General features: G+C 41.5%; 1 protein-coding gene across 7 annotated transcripts in view; it reads right to left on the minus strand.

The window, feature by feature from the left end:
• The window catches only part of LOC308410421 (mitogen-activated protein kinase kinase kinase kinase 4-like), a 107,953-nt gene that overhangs the window by 13,906 nt on the left and 75,524 nt on the right, over positions 1–18,523 (minus strand). Inside the window, exons 15-26 of one of the 7 annotated variants that reach the window (XM_080903742.1) lie at positions 18,080–18,418; positions 16,062–16,211; positions 12,603–12,884; positions 10,812–10,921; positions 9,771–9,931; positions 9,466–9,563; positions 8,546–8,727; positions 7,457–7,574; positions 6,584–6,928; positions 5,672–5,786; positions 2,385–2,552; positions 1,845–1,988 (exon numbers count right to left, since the gene is read on the minus strand). In XM_080903742.1, the coding sequence (XP_080759868.1) occupies positions 1,845–1,988; positions 2,385–2,552; positions 5,672–5,786; positions 6,584–6,928; positions 7,457–7,574; positions 8,546–8,727; positions 9,466–9,563; positions 9,771–9,931; positions 10,812–10,921; positions 12,603–12,884; positions 16,062–16,211; positions 18,080–18,418 (2,212 nt within the window). The remainder of the gene's footprint in view (positions 1–1,844; positions 1,989–2,384; positions 2,553–5,671; positions 5,787–6,583; positions 6,929–7,456; positions 7,575–8,545; positions 8,728–9,465; positions 9,564–9,770; positions 9,932–10,811; positions 10,922–12,602; positions 12,885–16,061; positions 16,212–18,079; positions 18,419–18,523) is intronic. The other 6 variants (XM_080903744.1, XM_080903743.1, XM_080903745.1 and 3 more) reach the window with 6 other exon arrangements.

Raw genomic sequence — 18,523 nt, forward strand, 5'->3', positions numbered from 1 at the left:
ACATACAGAAGAGTTGAGGTAAAAATGAAAATACCACCAGATTTTCAACCACAATGCAATATGTTAAACATTATTGGCAGTGACTTCACTTTTTAGCACACTGCCAATGCAGTAAAAGCATAGCTGGACAAAAAAACACAATGAAACACTATCAGTCATAGCACGTCAACATCATTAAAGCAGTGTGGTATCAACTTGAGAGAGAGAGAGGTGGCCAAAGAAGAGCTTTGAATGTCCTTCAAGAAGCCTGGAGAAGAGTTCAGACTATGTTGAAGAATAATAGGCCGCCTACAGGGAGGAGGTGGATCGTCTGGCTGAGTGGTGCGACACAAACAACCTGCTGCTTAACACCGAGAAGACCAAGTAGCTCATCGTGGACTACAGGAGGAATGCTGGCCCACATCCACCCATCTACATTAAAGGGACGGCTGTGGAGCGTGTGAGCAGCTTCAAGTTCCTGGGAGTCCACATCTCCGAGGATCTCATCTGGACGACCAACTGCTCCAAGCTGGTCAAGAAGGCTCATCAGCGCCTCTTCTTCTTGAGGACTCTGAGGAAGAACCACCTGTCCTCAGACATCCTGGTGAACTTCTATCGCTGCACCATCGAGAGCATCCTGACCAACTGTATAACAGTCTGGTACGGGAACTGCTCCGCCTCGGACCGGAAGGCGTTGCAGAGGGTCGTGAAAACTGCCCAGCGCATCGCCGGAGCACCACTTCCTGCCATAAATGACATCTACGGGAAGCGGTGTCTGAAAAGGGCTGGGAAAATCATCAAAGACCCCAGTCACCCATCACATGGACTCTTCACCCTCCTGCCCTCTGGGAGGCGCTACAGGAGCCTCCGGACTAAGACCACCAGGTACCGGAACAGCTTCTTCCCCACAGCTGTCAGACTCCTGAACTCTGCCTCCTGATATCTGACCCACGTTAACTCATGGACAGAACATACACACACCCACAACCACCTGCACACACACACACACACACACACACACACACACACACACACACACACACACACACACACACAATGGACAACTGTACCCTCAAACACACAATAATAACATGGACTGAACCACCACTCACAACCACTAGCACTTTATATACCTCTGTAGAAATTATCCACACCCTCACTTATCTTACCTGCACTACTGTATAGTTCTGTATAAATAATCATTCTGTACATACGATAATTTTAATTCTACAACTGTTTATAACTTGCATAGGTCATATTTCTGTATAGCTTTCATATTTATATCCTGTTCATAGCCTGTACACCACTACAGCCTGTACATACTTATAGTTATACATTATTTTTTACATTACATTATTATGTGTACATTATAACATACCATAATAGACCCATATTTTGTACCCTCATACCTATAACAGACCCATTTCTGTAATATACTCACATATCTATATTATTGCTAATATATATTTGTAATATATCTATATCATGGCTAAAGCACTTCTGGATGGATGCAAACTGCATTTCGTCGCCTGTACTTGTGACATGTCCAATGACAATAAAGTTGAATTCTATTCTATTCAATTCTAATAGGTGGTCAGATTAAATACTAATTTCTGAGGCTACTTGAAAACGTATATACTTTGTTTTCACATCTTTTATCATTACACCTAATTCCAATTTTCCTAGCAAAATATAATGAGGGGTGGCTCAAGGTGTTTGTCGAGCACTGTACTTTCAAGGTAACTCTGTGTGCAAGTTTGTGCTTTATACTGCACAATTTTAGACGTTGGTTTCAGTCCATCTCTCATCGGTTCCTAATTCTAGTTGCACTAATCAGGGTGCTTAAAGTGTGCCTGTCTGTGTACCTGATATAGTGACCAAGACATTGAGTCCTTCCAGGACGTCCATCTGCTGGAAGCGTCGGCGGTTAATCAGAGGGTAAACTTTCCCCTGACCACTGCGATCCAACAGCATCAGGCCGCTTTCTGTTCCCACCAGTAAGTTCACTCCTACACACAAATGCACAAACATGCCCATAAGGATAACGTCCAAAAAAAGCCACTGAGCTCAACTGGAGGTCTGCTGCTTGGCCTGACGGCGCTAATATGTGGCCTTATTAGAGCTTTGCTGCCACCATGTGGTGAAGGCCTTTATAACTACAACTTCTGGTAAAAAGCTGGACTTTGATGAATGTTAATACAAATACTTAAACATTGGCACAACAAATTTACCTTTAATAATAATTTACATCAAAAAAATCCTTATTAAATAAGTAGCATTTTCTTTAAGAACCCATTATCCCCCCACCCCCACCCTGTTATTCAAAGTGACATCATAGTCTGATCAACTGATGGGTAATTATTTTAAAGTATCCTTTCTTTTAAGCCCTATCTTTTTGTTCTTACCCCAGAGGGCAGCGCAAAGAATCTCAGAGTTGAACCTCTTCTTGTATTTGCGGATCTCTGGGGTGTCACTCTGAGGGCGGGTGTTGACCGGATTGACGTTGACCACGGAGCCCTTCCGGGATGGATCTGCTCTCAGTGCCTCTGCCAGCCGGGCATCGTTCCCATAGCCTAAAAGGTCAAAGGGAAGGGCTTAGGTAGGATGGCGTAGGATTGTAGAGTTTACCGAACGGGGTGAGGGTCAGTCACATGATCAGCATTAGAAAGCTGTGTAGTGAACTGTGATATTTAAGAATGGAATATCAATATTGTGTGATTGATGTACATTTTATATTACTGTGAATAATTGGTCATGTTGTAAGTATGAAAGTTTGGAATGGGATACAGAAATATAAATATCAATGTAATGATTCCCACTACTGCTCCGCTCAAACCAGTAAAAAAGGGAGCTGATGTGAGTTTTTATGGTGTCTGTTGTGGATTACTCATTACCCGGCTCTCTTACATGCATTTGGTTCTAGATTCAGGCATCTGTAGGAAAACTTAACTGCCTCAAATCAGTGATTAAATGCTGACTGAACAATCTAGTATACTTAAGGGGGTCAATGGCTGGTCACCAGCTGCATCAGGTGAGGTAATGGCTTAAGATTTGGCCTTGACGATGAGAGAACAGGGCTGTAGTGATAAGAAAGCTTTGTTTGTTAATGACGATAGCTAATGAACTCTATGACCTGAGTGAAACAGAGTCCAACTCTTTTTGTTTGTTAATGGATAATGACATTTTCATGTGCTCAGCCTCTTTACTCCTTGAAAAGAAGAAGCTGTGTTTGTCAGAGCTTCTGTGTATCTGAGTGCAAGTTTGCAGCTGTGGACACTGGCGGCTAGTCAGACGAAGTCAAAACTGAAGCGGTGGGTTTAACCTAGAGGAACGGTTTTCAGAGAGCCACCACTGGGGGTGGCTTGGGGACGAAAGTTGTGTCGAACTTGGTTGTTAATAATGATGAATGATAATCATCAATTAAATCAACAAAGATAAACAACCAAAAGCTTCCTAACAATGATTTTTAGCACACTAAAATTCAAGTAAGATCTCTTTGTTTCACTTATGATTACTGAAAGAAGTGTGTTGGACAATATGAACCTCTTTTATGACTTTTGGAGGAGGAAATATGAGAAAAAGTCCCAGTCGTCAAGAAGATATTAATATTAATTCCCATTGCAGCCATTTATATGTTCATACTACCGCTCACCTGGCCAAATGCTTATTCAGCATCCAGGGAAAGACCAGCACTTGAAAATGTTTATTGTAAACTACAATAACTCAGTTATATTATTTTAAACCAAGCCTTAATTTCTGAAGCAGATCTCCATGTATTAATCTCTTTAGTGTTGATTATAGTTGATTATGGTCAATCACACACCTACTGCCTCAAAGACCTCACCTTTAGGCAAAGTCGATTTTGCAAAGCTCCTCATTAGTAGTTTTTTTATCCTCTTTCAGTCCTTCTTCTTTTTCCAGTTGCTCTCATTAATGGTCATTAAAGCAGATCATCTGCTCATCATCTCACCCTGTCCCTTTCATCATCCTCTGTCACACCAAGCTTCTGCATGTTCTTCACTACATCTTTCTCTCTGATTTTTCTCCCCTGCTGGCAGATGCATCATTTCTCCGATATATCCACTCTCCCTCCTCTACATATCTCCAAACATCTCAGCCTTGCCTCCAAACTGCTCAACATGAGCTGTCCCTCTTTCATATTTAGTGTTTTGGATGAATTTCACTAAACTATTATTATATTTTTTTCATTATTACCTTGATTCAGTTGTTTAATAACTGTACTAATAGTTTACCAAAATTCATCCGAATGACTAAAATGTCCCAAACATTTGTAAATTGTCAGAAAAGTAAAGAAAACCAGCCGTCAGTCATCATATGAGTCAACTGTTTGAAAGCTCACAGACTAGGGCTGGGCGATATGGCCTAAAATCAATATCATGATAAATTGAGCAGTTAACCTCGATAACGATGATTGGACGATAACCACCCCAAGTGCCAAAAAAACAAACGTTTTTGTTTTGTTTTTTTCATTTGATGGGGCTGTGGCAGGCAGCATAGTTCCTCCAGTTATTTTGATAATATTATTCCCCCCAGACCTATTCATTGCAATTATACTATTACCACTTTAAAGGACTGTAAAATGTCACTGAAAATAAATGAAGACAATAGTAGTAAGTACTTTTAGTGGTTAAGATTTATTAACTGAACAAAATAAAAAGTGTAGGACACCATATGTAACCATGCTCTCTAAAAAATGTATATCCCTTGTAAACAAAATAGTTTAATAATAAATATTATTTATTAAGAGGTTGGTTGTGTTACCTTGACTTGACACAACAGTCTTTTTGCAGAGTTTACATTTAACAATTTTTTGATCAATATCATCCTTGTTGAATCCAAAATGTTGCCAAACGATTGATGATGCATTTTTTTGTTAACAAGCGTCTCCTCTTCCTCCTCCACCAGCTCTACCTCCGTCGCTGCTGCTTCAACATTTAAATCGTCCTCCATTTGTTCACCCGTGTCTCGTCTTGTTACAGGTAGTAGAGTCATGTGACTCCACCCCGTCAAGTCTGTAACGTAGCACAGCGTCTTAAAGGGACATGAACATCGCCAACCTGCACATGCCTTTCCTTTTTTTTTTTGAATACCGAATTTACCGACATGGGCAAAATGACGTCGATGAGAGTCACGATCGGTAACGATAAATTTTTGATATATCGCCCAGCCCTATCACAGACTCAAGTCCCAATCTGAACAGCTAAGGAATTTTTGCTATCATATTTTGAGGCACCTGAACTCCACGTGTGAGCATGAGATCAGTGGTGCAGCTCAGTCAGGGAAGCACTCTGGGATTTCTCTTTGGATGTACTCAGAAGGGCTGTTCCCTCCTGAACGACAGTCAAACCTCAGAACTGCAGCTTCTATTCCAATTCAGTGACTTTGAGTTGTGAGTAAAAAGTTGGCTTGTGTCAGAATTGAAGTCATTGTGTTTGAGCTTTTCCAGAGTGACAACTTTTCCTCATAGTTTGTTCAAAGTTTGATTCAACAACCAGAAATGCTTTTTGGATTTGTCTTATGCCTGCGGTAAAACATCTAGTTAGGCTCTTCTCAGTGGGCCTAAGAAATAATTCTTTGACTCTGGAGCCTGCAGACCTTTATTGTGACCTTTATCCCCGTGTCATCTCTCACGGAAGTGTTAATTTAACCTAAGTTGACAAAGTGACCTTACCGACATTGTTGAGGGCACTGCCGGTGGATGGAGAGACCTGGAGAAGTCGTGGGTCAATGAACGGAGTGAAGGAGGAAGAAGACTTGTGCTTCTGCATGTTGTTACTAGACTGGCTCTGCAAAGAAGGAGTTTTGTAAATGTTTAAGTGTTGTTTTTCAAAGACCATAAACATATGCAGATATTATGGACAAAGATAAATGGAAACACTTAACAACACAGTGAAAACACAGCCAGGCAAACTGAGGATTTTGGTATGTGTTGCATGCAAATACAGTGGACAGTCATTCAGGAGGTAAACTTATAAACAGTGAAACAGGCAAAAAGGATGATGAAGGCTAAAAAAATATGAATACTGCTGACAAAACAAATAAAAAACAATAACAACACAAAAGGGAAAAAAATGCCGTTTAAAAAGTGTTTCCTTGGAAAACATACTTGCGGTTTCACTCCTAACTGCCATGTGTGCTACCATCTATTGTCTGGAGAATGTGAGAATATAGCTTGTTTGCTGAAAATAGGCAACATCAAGGCATAAAAATTGATTTAAATGTTTTGAGGAATGCTTTTAAGACAAAAGACAACTCTGGCAAAAACAAAATAAAACAAAAAACCCCCAAAAACTGAGCTAACAGATCTGTTGCGATAATAAATATATCAAGGAGATATTCACAAAAATGCAAGCTTCCACCAACACGAGCATCTCTCTGTAGAGAGATGGTGTGTCAAAATCTGAAAAACTGAAAAAACAAACAAACAAAAAACGAGCACTCATCTTATTTATTTGAATGATTTTAGTTGTTTTGGGGAGTTACAGTGTTATAGATGGCAATAATTATAAAAGCTCCCTTTGACACTCCTGTGCAAGAAATGAATACCCTAAGCCAGTGTCTGCGTTGGGACTTGAAGACATACCTCTGTGAGGATGCCAAGCTTGTCCAAGGGACTCTGTGGGGACATGGACGAGGGACTGGCAAGGCTGGAAGAGGAAGGGGAGTTGGATGCAGAGGAGGAGGGGGAGGAATGGTGGCTCTGCTGGATCAAGTCTGGGAGATGGTGGATGCGACCAGCAAAGCCATTCCTGTCCGAATGCTGTATGGGGTGATGATGGTGATGATGATGGTGGTGGGGGCTGGGGGTGTGGTGAGCGAGGCCCTGGAGCGACACCGAGCCGGGGCTCGGGGCAAAGCCTGCATGCATGCCAGGTGTCTGCGTTTGGCCTGGGCCAGGGCCCGTACGCTTTCTGTTGTCACCTGCACTCTGGAAGTAGAAAGAGGGGTACACAGCTTTGGGTCTAGATGTGTTCCTGATGAGTTCAGGGGAAGGGAAGGTATTAGCTAGAACAAAGGGTATACTAGAGCGGCTATTCTACAGGCGGAAAGAAAACTCTTGTTAGCAGTTGATTACATGGTAAGATAATACTTTCGTAATGCCCCAAAATTACTTAAACTGACCTTTTGTAGTGTGCATTGGTCCTAAATGTATGTGAAGATGACCTACGTACCTGATTCTTTTTCTGTCACCTGATCAAATGGCTTTTTAAAAGTTAAATGTCTGAAATTGTTCAACACTTCTCTGTATGCATTATTAAACTCTGTCAGCCTTTTATGCTTCATTTCTTAACACTGAGTTGCTATCCACTGGCCAAAAAGTAAGAACATGACCAACGAAACATACAAACAAAATGGATAAACTGTCGGGGTATGAACAAACAAAATGTACAAATAAAGGGAAAGCTAAAAAGTACGAGGTGAACGATTGGTTGTTCTTTTTCCGATCTCCCAGTACCTGTCTGACAATCAGCGTGCTGTCTTTGCATGGCGTTGTGCCCGCGTCACTCTCGCCCTCTTCGTGGACGATCATGGTTTTCACAGACTCCGTTTCTCCGTTACTCAGCCGAGAAGAACTGCAGGTGAGGGGAGGAGAAGTTCAACACAAACACATCATGTTTGGGCTCCAATATGGTTTTACACACCCGTGCAAGCCATGAGAAAAAGCAGCTTTATAAAAGACAGACACGGCACTCAAAGGTACTCTGCAGAGCCGAAGGTGATGGTTGCCCCGGACTTTACCCAACGAGCCAACAAACAGCTTGCCTGACAACAAATTAGCCAAATGTCCTCTGCACATAGGCTCAAAGCAGTCTCTACTGTGCTCTAGGAGGCTTTCTACATCTCGCTGTAATACAGGTGTAGGTGAATGTGCTGTCTACACCCATAATATGACTAAGTGTGACATTAGTTTAAGTCCTGTGGCATGTTGATCATCTCGGGAATCAGAATCAGAATACTTTATTAATCCCAGAGGAAATTATGTGGTCACAGTTGCTCCAGAACAGTAAGAACAATAACTAAATGAAATGAAATAATCCAGTATATTACAAAATGTAACAGAATATAAAAAAATAGCTCCAATTATAAATATCCCAGTATATCACACAAATTAAATACATATAGTTAAAACTGAGGTGATCTTCTTATCAATACATTTGTTGTTTTCTTTGTAGAGGATATGATATTAAGAGTGTGCAACTACTCCAGTGTGTACTTGTGCTTTAGATAGTATCTGGACTTAAAGCTTAAATGTTTAATAGTAGTACAGCATTTGATTAAAGAAAATAAAATGTGATTTGACTGGTGACTGCAGACTTTCTGCTTTGTTTTATGCACACAAGGCTCCTCCTTATTTAGACAGGGCTGGTCCTGTCAGCCTGCAGGCATTACCAAGACGACTGCAGTCTGGCTTAACTTGCCTAAAAAAACTTTCAGATAAATCAAAATGCATCTCTGCTAAGCAGGAGCATAATCTCATCCATTAACCCGAACCGATGAATTCTGCTCTGAAAGTGTAAAGCCTGCAGGAACGTTGTGTACATACACAGCTCTGGAGTCCTCCGGGCCAGAGGTCGACTCTTCACCTGCCTCCTGATCCACCTCTTCATCGTCATCTTCGTCAGTGGTGTCCGAGTCTTCACTGGAGGATGAAGGGTAATCTGTCACCTTATTTGGGGGGCGAACATCATCCACGGCACGCAGTTCTTTGGCCAGAGCCGTCAGGTCCTAGAAGCCGAGACATAAAAAGTGAACCGTGTTTTAATGTGTTCAGTCATTCTTGCTCTGCTGATGTATTGTCCGTTCTTCATCACTGCATATTACATGCAAATAGCAAGGGGCACTACGTAAGATTTGCTGTTAATCTTGCTTAAGAAACGCAGGAAAGAGAAAGCTGCTGGAGAAGAAGAATGGTTATAGATGTGCGCCGGCCAATGAGAAACCAACGGAAGAGCAAAGCCAAAAGAGAAAAAAGAGATGACTCCAGAGCAGTACAGCTGGTGCTCCTCAAGCTACAGTAGGTAAGGTTAGTGGATTAATTCTAATAATGAAACAGTTGTTAGAGCTGCAAAGATGAAAAATTAAACCAGCTCAGAAAAAATAGTTAATTTATTAAGTTAAGAGAAGCCATGAGTTAAAAAGACCACCGCTGAGGAAGAGACCGCTGAGAAGAGAATGCGAATAATACGTGCAGTAGACCCCTTCAGCCAATAAGCTCAATCCAAAGATAAAACAAGCATTTCTTAGCCTGAGCAGACCAGTCAGTTTATTTTCATTCATATACCCACACACAAAAAAGACTCAAGCAGCAAGATCCCTGTCACAATTTGTTAATAATCACACTCTCCATCTATCTAACAGCAACTAACTGGACGCAACATGTAACAGTCACCACGCACACAGAATTTAACTAAACCCATCCCGCCTAGTGAGCTACTGGCTAGTCAGCTCCGGGTCCACTCTCACCGCTGATCTGTTCGGCCTGAGCACGTCCCTCCTCTCCTCTGGTTTTTTCCCAGCATTCTCTGGCCGCTGGAGGGGTGAACCCTCCGATTTAGAAGAGGCTAAAGGAGGTGGAGGTGATAAGGTCAGCATGTTGGAAAATGTTGGAATAAAATCTACACGTTTAACTAATGTTGTTAGTGATTTCACCTACATGTTATTACACACTTTAGCACAGCTATTTTTTGAGGTGATTTTTTAGTTGTTTGTTTTGTCCACCTCCTGCATGTTTCTAATTGCTGACTTGGTTAACATATGTGTGAACTCACAGCGGGCCCTGAACCTCTCTCCTGAGCCACAGTGAGAACCGGGCTGAGAGCTGGAGTTACTGGAGCTGCTAGAGGAACTGGAGCCTCCGCTGCCAGTATTACTGGTCGTTCTGGGAACCAGTTTCTCCACTCGTTCCCACAGCAGCCGAGGCTCCGCTGCACTGCAGAGGCAACAGAGTCAAGAGAGTCAGGTAAACTATCATAGATACAGAAACTTTTAAACAGCAAATTAAAATGTTATAAATAGAGCACAGCTAATTTAACTTCTTAAATTTGCTAATTATTACTGACATGTTATTGGATTACAGTTAAAGTTCTTAATGAGCAGTGTAAAAACGCTAAACACTTGAAATTACAGAAAGCCAAGAGTTTTAGATATTAAAAACAGCACTGCAGGGTAAAGAGGAAGGAAGAGAGATGGCACTCCATGAAAAGGTTTGTGGTTTGAAAATAGAGACACACATTTACACACAACTATAGAAGTAGAGACAACAAGGTTAGACAGCTAGAACTATTACATAAAGCCTCCCACACAACTCCGCAGACTGGGACTGCAACAGCACAGACAGTGAAGACGCTGAATTAATTTGTCAGATCAGATCCATCACTAAATGAAGTGTTTTTGCACAGCCTTCGTGAAAGTCTTTTCTTTCTGGATGTCTTTGTAATTGCAGAGTTGAAAACAGGAGACTGGATTCAACGTGCTCTGAAGCACGTTGAATCCAGTCTCCTGCTTAAGACACTGGTGGAGTGCCACAGGGTACTATTCTGGGCCCAGTTCCTGTCGTTTAACGAATTATATTTTTGTTATTTCAAAGAAGACTCACGTGTCATACTACACAGATGCTTTTTAAAAATAGCAAGCTTGGCTTTTCTTTTCTAAATATCACATATCTAGAATGTCAGCCATATCGTTTAAAGGGCACGTTTCCAAATTTTGGAAATGAAAAAAAAACAACAACAAAGACTGCAAGAAGAAGAATGCAGTAGTAAAGCAAAGAAAGGAAACACATTTACACAACACAGGTTACTAAAGTTTACCTGGCAGCATTGTGTTGTGCTGCGTGGCTGCTGTGTACGGCGTTGCCAAGGTGATGAGGCGAATCTCGCCTCGGCAACACTGGTGACCTTGATGTAGTCCTGACGGGAACCTTTTCATGATAAAAACAGTAACCAGCTTACAAATACACACATTTTAGGCATCGATGTGCTGTCATGTGCCCTGAATATGCAAATCACATATTTTTAAACTTCACCGTCACATGAGTGTGTCACCATTTTAATCCACTGGAAAACTTCAGAACTAGTAGCTATACCACAACATGTCAGGATGACTAAGGTAAACACATTATTTGGCTGGACTAATCGTCAGACTGGATTCCCAAATAGAAACTAGAGAAAATAGAGATTCATAACCTTTACTGATTTTGTAGAGATACCTTTCACTCAGTGATATAAAAGTACAGATTGTGTGTAATTAATTCTGGCCCAGAGATGAAAGCTCCAGTCAGTCAATTTAAAGTCTGACTTGGCAGTAAAATTACACCCAAAGCTTAAAAAATGTCCAACAAGTAATAATTGTCACATATTAGAAGGATATCAGAATTATCAGGGGGAAGGTGTGAGTAACTGAAGTGTTTTAGTATTCATGAGTTTAGCAAGCATAAAACAAAAGTGTTAAAATAAAAAGTAGCAGCTTTGGAAGCTAGACAGTTGGTACAAATCTTGTAACGAGCTTAAATGTTGTTCTGGTACTGTCAGGATAAGTAATCTTATTATCTTTCATGTAAGGGGGAGTAGACTGCCTTCTAATAGAATACACAATAACTGTGTTCACATCAGACTAAATTAAACAGCTGGGTTTGTTTAAACAACGCACCAACAAGCTCACATTTCAGGTTGGTGATGACGTGACTGAAACAAAAACACAGGATCTATGCGTACTGCATCTCTGCTGCTTATGAGCTGCGCATCTCTGACGTGACTGCCTGTTGTGTTCTTACAGTATCTAACTTGAAATGTATAAATGTAGGTACGCCAACTAAAGCCTTCATCGTAGTCACAGGTCACGCATGTGAGGCACATTTTCCCCTAAATCAGTCACATGTAAATTCAGTGAAGCCAACGCAGAGCAGAGCAACACAGCCATGCACAACAGAACCTTCAGCCATTTATTTATTTAAGAGTTTAAGTTAGGGACAACATGGAAACAGTTTGAGCTGATGTTACTGATTGGTCAATCTTTTCTCAGTAGCATTTTCCTCTATTTTAAGGCTGAACCTGCTTGTGAGGTCCACCATTGTTTACTTGAAGCTTTCCCATTGTGTTGCATTGACAGGGTGGATTCTCTTAGGAAACGACTGTCTTCTTATGCTTACATTCCTCATCTTGTTATTTTTATGTTTTTGTGCGGTGGTGCAGCAAAAGTCTAAATTAGTGTGGTGAGGGAAGAAGAAAGCAGCATGAGGCAGACTGTCTCGACTCATCCTATAAGTGGAACAACAGTCGAGTTATAGAACGGTCACGGATTGAATGTTGTGATGCATTTTAACTAACAGCTATTTTTGCATGAACAAGAAATTTCACCACACAGTAACTTCCTCTTTTGTCAGATATTGTGTGCAAAAATTGGACTAAAATGCCCTGCAATATCCGATTTCCTCACATACAGTGGATATCGTGTTTCTTGGTCTCCATACAAGGAAAAAAAAAAAACAGCTGTTTAAATTCTGATATTGTATTAAAAAAAAAAAAAATGGTGGGAAATAATTACAGAAGACTGTCTTATTCAACTAATGCTACCACACTGGGCTTCTTTCTTCTAGTCCTTACCCTCGGTGGGACCTCCGCTGAAGGGGCTGGTTCATGGGGCCTAGGCTGAGGATGGGGGTGTGGGTCAGTGCGAGCAGGCGTTGATGATGAGGATGATAGTGGTGATGATGATGATGGAAGGTGACGGCGGGATTCGTGGCTGTTTTGAAGGTGGAGATTTTCAAAGCTAGGGGTAAGTGGCTCTGTGAAGGAGTGCGATCGCGACACAACAGGCGGAGTGGCAGTGGAGTTTGATGAGGCCACGCTGCTGCTGCTCTTTAAAGCAGCCAGATGAGAACGAACCTTGCGGACGACACAAAACAGAACACAATGGGGGAGCGCAGGTCAGTCTGCATGCAGGGTATTCAGACAAGGAACAAGCTCAGGGACTGTAGGGTATTTTAAGGGGTTTGTCACATTTGAGCTAATGTTAGTAACACTAACATTAGACTTCTCAAATGTGGAAATCAGGGCGATGCAGGTCCTACTGGTTATTGTAAGGTTATTTTGGGTCATTCATAATTAGATGTGGAACAGTGAGAGGGATCTTACAGCACGAAAGGATCCAGCAATGAGCAGAAAGTAAAAACAACAAAGAAAAGCTGCGATGACTTAACAGAATGACACATCCATACACTGCAGCTGTCATTTAGCTCCTACTTGCTGCCAGGCTTCAGCTGAAGAGCTCTTCTGCACATTCAGTTGGTATAGATGTAAATGAGAGGATATAATTACATTATAGATTTATTATAATGCTCTTAAAGTAGATGGAAGATGACATATTTAACCTTTTGCTGCTACAGTATTCACTTTTTCCAGTGGCATTAAGTTCAATCAGGGATTCTAGATGGAAATGTTCTTTCAGCTCAGATGCAAGGATTTTCAGTCTTGGTCATTTGTGCACAGAGCATTTATGATTTATAAAAACACACGGTGTCAGATGTGGCGAGTTGATCTGACAACTTGGCAGAAGCCAACACGATGTTAACAACCACTGCTCTGAAATACTAGATCGTTTTTAACGCCACAGAAGCTGATTTCAGTTAGAAATTGACACAGCTTGTCTGTAAAATCAAAGAAGAGCTGTAGACATTTCAAAGGCAAAGACTCAAATCTTTGCAAATCCCCTTAAGAACCCAAGAGTGCAACAGGAGGGGAGAAGGAGCACTTGTGAAATAGACATATCTGCACGTCATACCTGTTATCACCTGGGCCACCCTTTTTTTGGAGAGCAGAAATTTCACTGTAAAAGCTTTTAACTAAAAAAAAAAGAAGGGTAGCCTGGATAAATCAGGGAACGACACAAAATATAAAAGAAGACATAATTCACAGGGAATGGAGAGATTAAGCTGAATTGATCCAGGAAAAAAAATATTGAGTCATGATTTTACTGGCTTGGCTTTTAGTCAGCTTTTTTTTTTGGACATTTTAGTCCTTTTGATATACTACACGGTCCTTTTAGATCACCTTCAAAAATTATCTGGAGATGATGCATGAATAAGGAGTAAAAACAGGCTGACATGCAAACAAGCGTGCCGACAGAACCACAACGGTCCACGCAGCATGCACACATTCATGGCTGGGAGTGGAGGAAAACGTGACTTTGATAGTGGGCACTGAACATCCTGCCTTTCACCTTATTCATAATCACCATCTTAACCTTAACTAATTTTTGCTTCCATATTTGACAGCAGTGAGATTTCTTTAGGAAGGCAGCTAATAAAAATACCTCACGTCGGTCCTTAGGCATCATGATATGAGACCTTTGTGTGGTGAATACTCTATAGGCTCTCTGTTAATGAGAGTAATCCACTTTTAACATTATGGGTTAATAACGCTCTAGTGAATTACATCGTCACACCCGCGGCCAACACAACCCCCATCCTACTGAATAACAGCATCATTTCTATATAATGTAATCTGTGTGACATATCCAAAACAGATTGACTTATATGAACTGTGATTATTCATGCTTCGTGTGCTCAATCCTTCACTGGGAAAATGACTAATACTGCCTGAGTCACCCTGCAAAATTTGGATGCCCATGAATTATGAATGTTTTAATCACCAACACACAATAAGGAGTTACAGCATGTAGAGCAGAGATGTTCAAACCCCCCATTACAGCATCAGGCAAATCCCATAAACACACACATTTGCACACCTTGTGGTAAACACACATCTGGTGAAAGGGCTTTTGTTTGCATTTACATATTGGGAGGACAACTTGTCAGTCCAAGAGTTAATTATGGCAGAAGGTTGGACTTGGTTGATTTTCATTACCACAGGGAAGCTGGGTGAAAAAGGGGAGATTTCTTTTCAAATCAGTCAAGAGTTTTATGCTGTTCCACATTTTAACTGGTTAAAACGAGGGAAATGAAATTGAGGTAATAACAAGCCCGAGGCTAAAAAGAGTCATGAGAAGTTCAGCAGCAGCACACAGTTGGAAACATTATTCAGATGAAACGACCTCAAAGCTAAAGATACAATCCATGAAGGCAGAGAAAAAAAGCAGAACAACTCCTAAACTGAGAAACAATAAATCTTCCAAAGTGCAAAGATTTCAGTTTTCCTCGAGTCACCTGAAGGAGAAACCTAATGAATTATTATCGGGGGAAAAAAATCACAGATAACATCTTGAAGCAATGTTCAGGTTATTAAGAAGGTAAATGGACTTTTCGAATAAACCGGTATTTTGTGAAAAATGAGCTTTTCAAAGCATGCATGCAAGGGTCTATAACACATTTCAGCATCATAAATCCACTCAAAGTTGGCAAGGCAATTTGGCAATATAAGGCTGACAGCATACTCTTAACCAGGGGTGTCGAACACATGGCCAGAGGGTCAGAACTAGCTCTCCAAAGGGTGCGTTTCAACTTATTAATTCATTATTAATTTTACAGCCTTCTTACAGACAAAGATGTTAACTATGGGTTACAATACCACAGTGACATAAGGTGGTTAAGCTTTGGCTCTTTGATTTATGACAGTAATGTTTCATTTTAGTGACAGTGAACTGACTGCAGGAAGGAGGGGAAAACTGAGTAAGTCATTACGCTATGACTTTGCTTATCATGCCCACTGCAGATCACGTCCGGTACACTGTGGCCCAGGAACGAATAACTCTCGCCCTAATTTGGCTTGTTCACATAACTGAATGACAGGTTAGCAGCCATAAAGTCCTCAGGCATGCTCAGCCCGACCAAGCTCCACTATTACTACTTCCATGTAGAAAAAGGGAAGTCGATATTACAATCAGATCTTGTGTCATGCAAACATTATGAAACTGTCAAATACATGAATCTCTCTCTCATAATCTCATAACCCCATCCACTGCTCAATATGCTCCAACACCCTTTAAGATGTAAATCACCAGTGGACTGTTCCTAGTCCAGTGATCCAGTGGACACCAACTCACAGCTGTAAATGTAAAAGCAGAATAGTTTAAGAGAAGAAGAAATGGTTTGAAGTCACTCTTACCTGTGGTTCCACAGGCCGGTGCATGGCCTCAGAAGCAGAGTTCCCATTGGGGTATGAAGACTCAGATCGCGGCGGCACCGGAGGCTGCTGTGGTTTGGTCTGAGCCGCCTGGGGAGAACCCTGGATGTTCTTCCGATATCGCTCGTCAGCCTAAGAAGGACACGTGCAAACAGCAGCATTAGCAGCAAGTTGAGAATACAGGTGGGTACAGGTCAGTACACGAAGAGGAGAAAAGACAGAAGCCATCAGCCGCTATGGTTTGTTAGTTTCTTCCAACAGAGAAGAGGTGATTTGTTCTGGCAGTAGTTCAAGCACATCAGAAAGTTATCTGCTGATACAGGCACACCAGCAGGGACAACAAAGCACCTCCTCAAAGGCAGCAGTGTTATTGGCACCGCAGTGTTCCCACATCCCTACGAGAAGGAACCAGCAAGACTGTCATGCATTTTCATGTGGAGAGAAGACATTCACAAAGGAAAGGTTAGGTCACACACTGAGGTCCAGGACACGGTTCACCATAGAAAGTCAGATTTTGAAATGTTGTTTGGGTTGTTCTTCAAAATGGATATTTGGATATCTTTTCCATTTGTGATTTTTTTTTTCTTCATGTTGCCACTTTATCAGAAACTTTGTGATTACAGTGTTATCATTACGACAAATATGATGGCTGAACTATCAAAAGATGACTATCCTGTTTGTTCCACCAATGTTAGGGCTTCTGAGCTGTTTTGGCCAATGATGTGCTTTTATTTGGCTAGCGTCTCTGTCATTATCCTTCCCAATAGGCACTAAAAAGGATACAAAATGCCATAAAGAAGAAAGAGACTGTAAGTCACGCTGAGCACTAATGAGGTGGCTCGTTTTTATTAATGTGGGGACAAGGACTACCATGAGGATAATTAGAGACCAGTTGTGTCCTTCTTTAGAGGGACGAGCTGTTCAAGTGAGCATTTCACTGCAAACTCACGAGAAAAAGCTCAAATGACATCTGCTCATACACTGTAAACAGAACGCTGACATAGCCACCATGACACCAACGTTTGGGCTTCTGCTTTGAAGGCCAGATTGTCACTTTCAATATCGATGTCTTGTGTTTTTGAAACTAGATGATAGGAGCATGGGGGTGGATCTGACTGAGAAACCAGGGATTTTAAGTTGTACCCTGGTTTATCATCTGCTGTACTTGAAATGGGGCTATAATTTGCAAAGGAAGCATCAAGATTTATTTAATAAAATGTGAACTTGGCAATCGAGACCCTAAAAAACTGATTACTGATTTCATGCATAAAGGGAGAAGTAGGTTCATTTTCTCACAGGCTTCTGTACAATCTTACTTATCTTGCAACCAGAGGAGTTGACCTCTGCTGGCCATTAGAAAGAATGCACCTTTAAGGCACTTCAACATTGGCAGCCCTTTTCAGACTCAGAGGCTGTATTTTTTATTCTATGTTTCAGGAAGTCTGAAGGAATCCTCGAAGTGAACATGAATATGCTGCATCTAGATATTAGTTTGTTGGTATTTGGTATAATAATTTCTTTAGTTTCCCAACTTTTTTCCTATGAGGATTTCACAAGTATTGGAAATTAGCAATACTATAAACTCTATGTGCAGCACATCAGTTTCATGCTCCATATTGGACCTACGTTAACCATTATTCTCCCTTTTGTTTCTGTTTCTCTCTCAGTTAGCCCTGCTTTAATCTTGCTTTAAAGATTGGTCTCAAGTTGAGTTCAATTTATTAGAACTTCATATTTAAGTTCACCTAAATAGATAAAATAACTGCTGTTGGTCCTGTAACACAGGCATATATGTGCGTCATGGACCTGTTTAATTATTAGACATGTGAGTTTAGAAACAGTCTAGCTACAGAGCTCGTCTACAAAGCCATTCACCCCACACCATCAGCTCACCGTCACCATCTACACACGATACACTAAAGACAGCGGGAGTGAGTATACACAAGCAAAGGAAGCATTTTAAAAGCAGTCACTGTGACTGATCAGCTAACGAGGTTCACCTCTCTGACTGGCTCAGAGTCAGGGGCGGGGCCTTGAAGGTCAGCCACTGGTAGCCTGCTTTCTGTAGTTTTTTCCAGACTGGAGGCTGGACTGGGCCGTGTCTTCTCACTGTCAGTGTTCTGTGGTTGTTTTGTTGTTTCCTGCTCAGGGGCTTGCAGAGGCTTTACCCTGTCAGGTTCAGGGTTCTGTGGGGGTTTGGGGGTCTGTTGCTGGGCTGTTTTGCTACTGTCCAAGTTCTGGTTTTGCTGAAGCGACAGCAGGTAGGCCTGCTCCTGCTGCAGCTGTCTCTGGAGTTTCTGAGCTTGCCGCTGCTCCTCAAGCTCCCGCCATTTGTACTCCTGAGTACAGGGAGGGTCAAGTTGAACCAAAACCGCTAGCACACATAGGCTGGTCGACACTTACTATGTCCAAAAAAGTCCTTTTTGATACTTTAAGGGATTAAG

The sequence above is a fragment of the Rhamphochromis sp. 'chilingali' genome, assembly GCF_963969265.1.
Source record: "Rhamphochromis sp. 'chilingali' genome assembly, chromosome: 14".
NCBI classification, from domain to species: Eukaryota; Metazoa; Chordata; class Actinopteri; order Cichliformes; family Cichlidae; genus Rhamphochromis; species Rhamphochromis sp. 'chilingali'.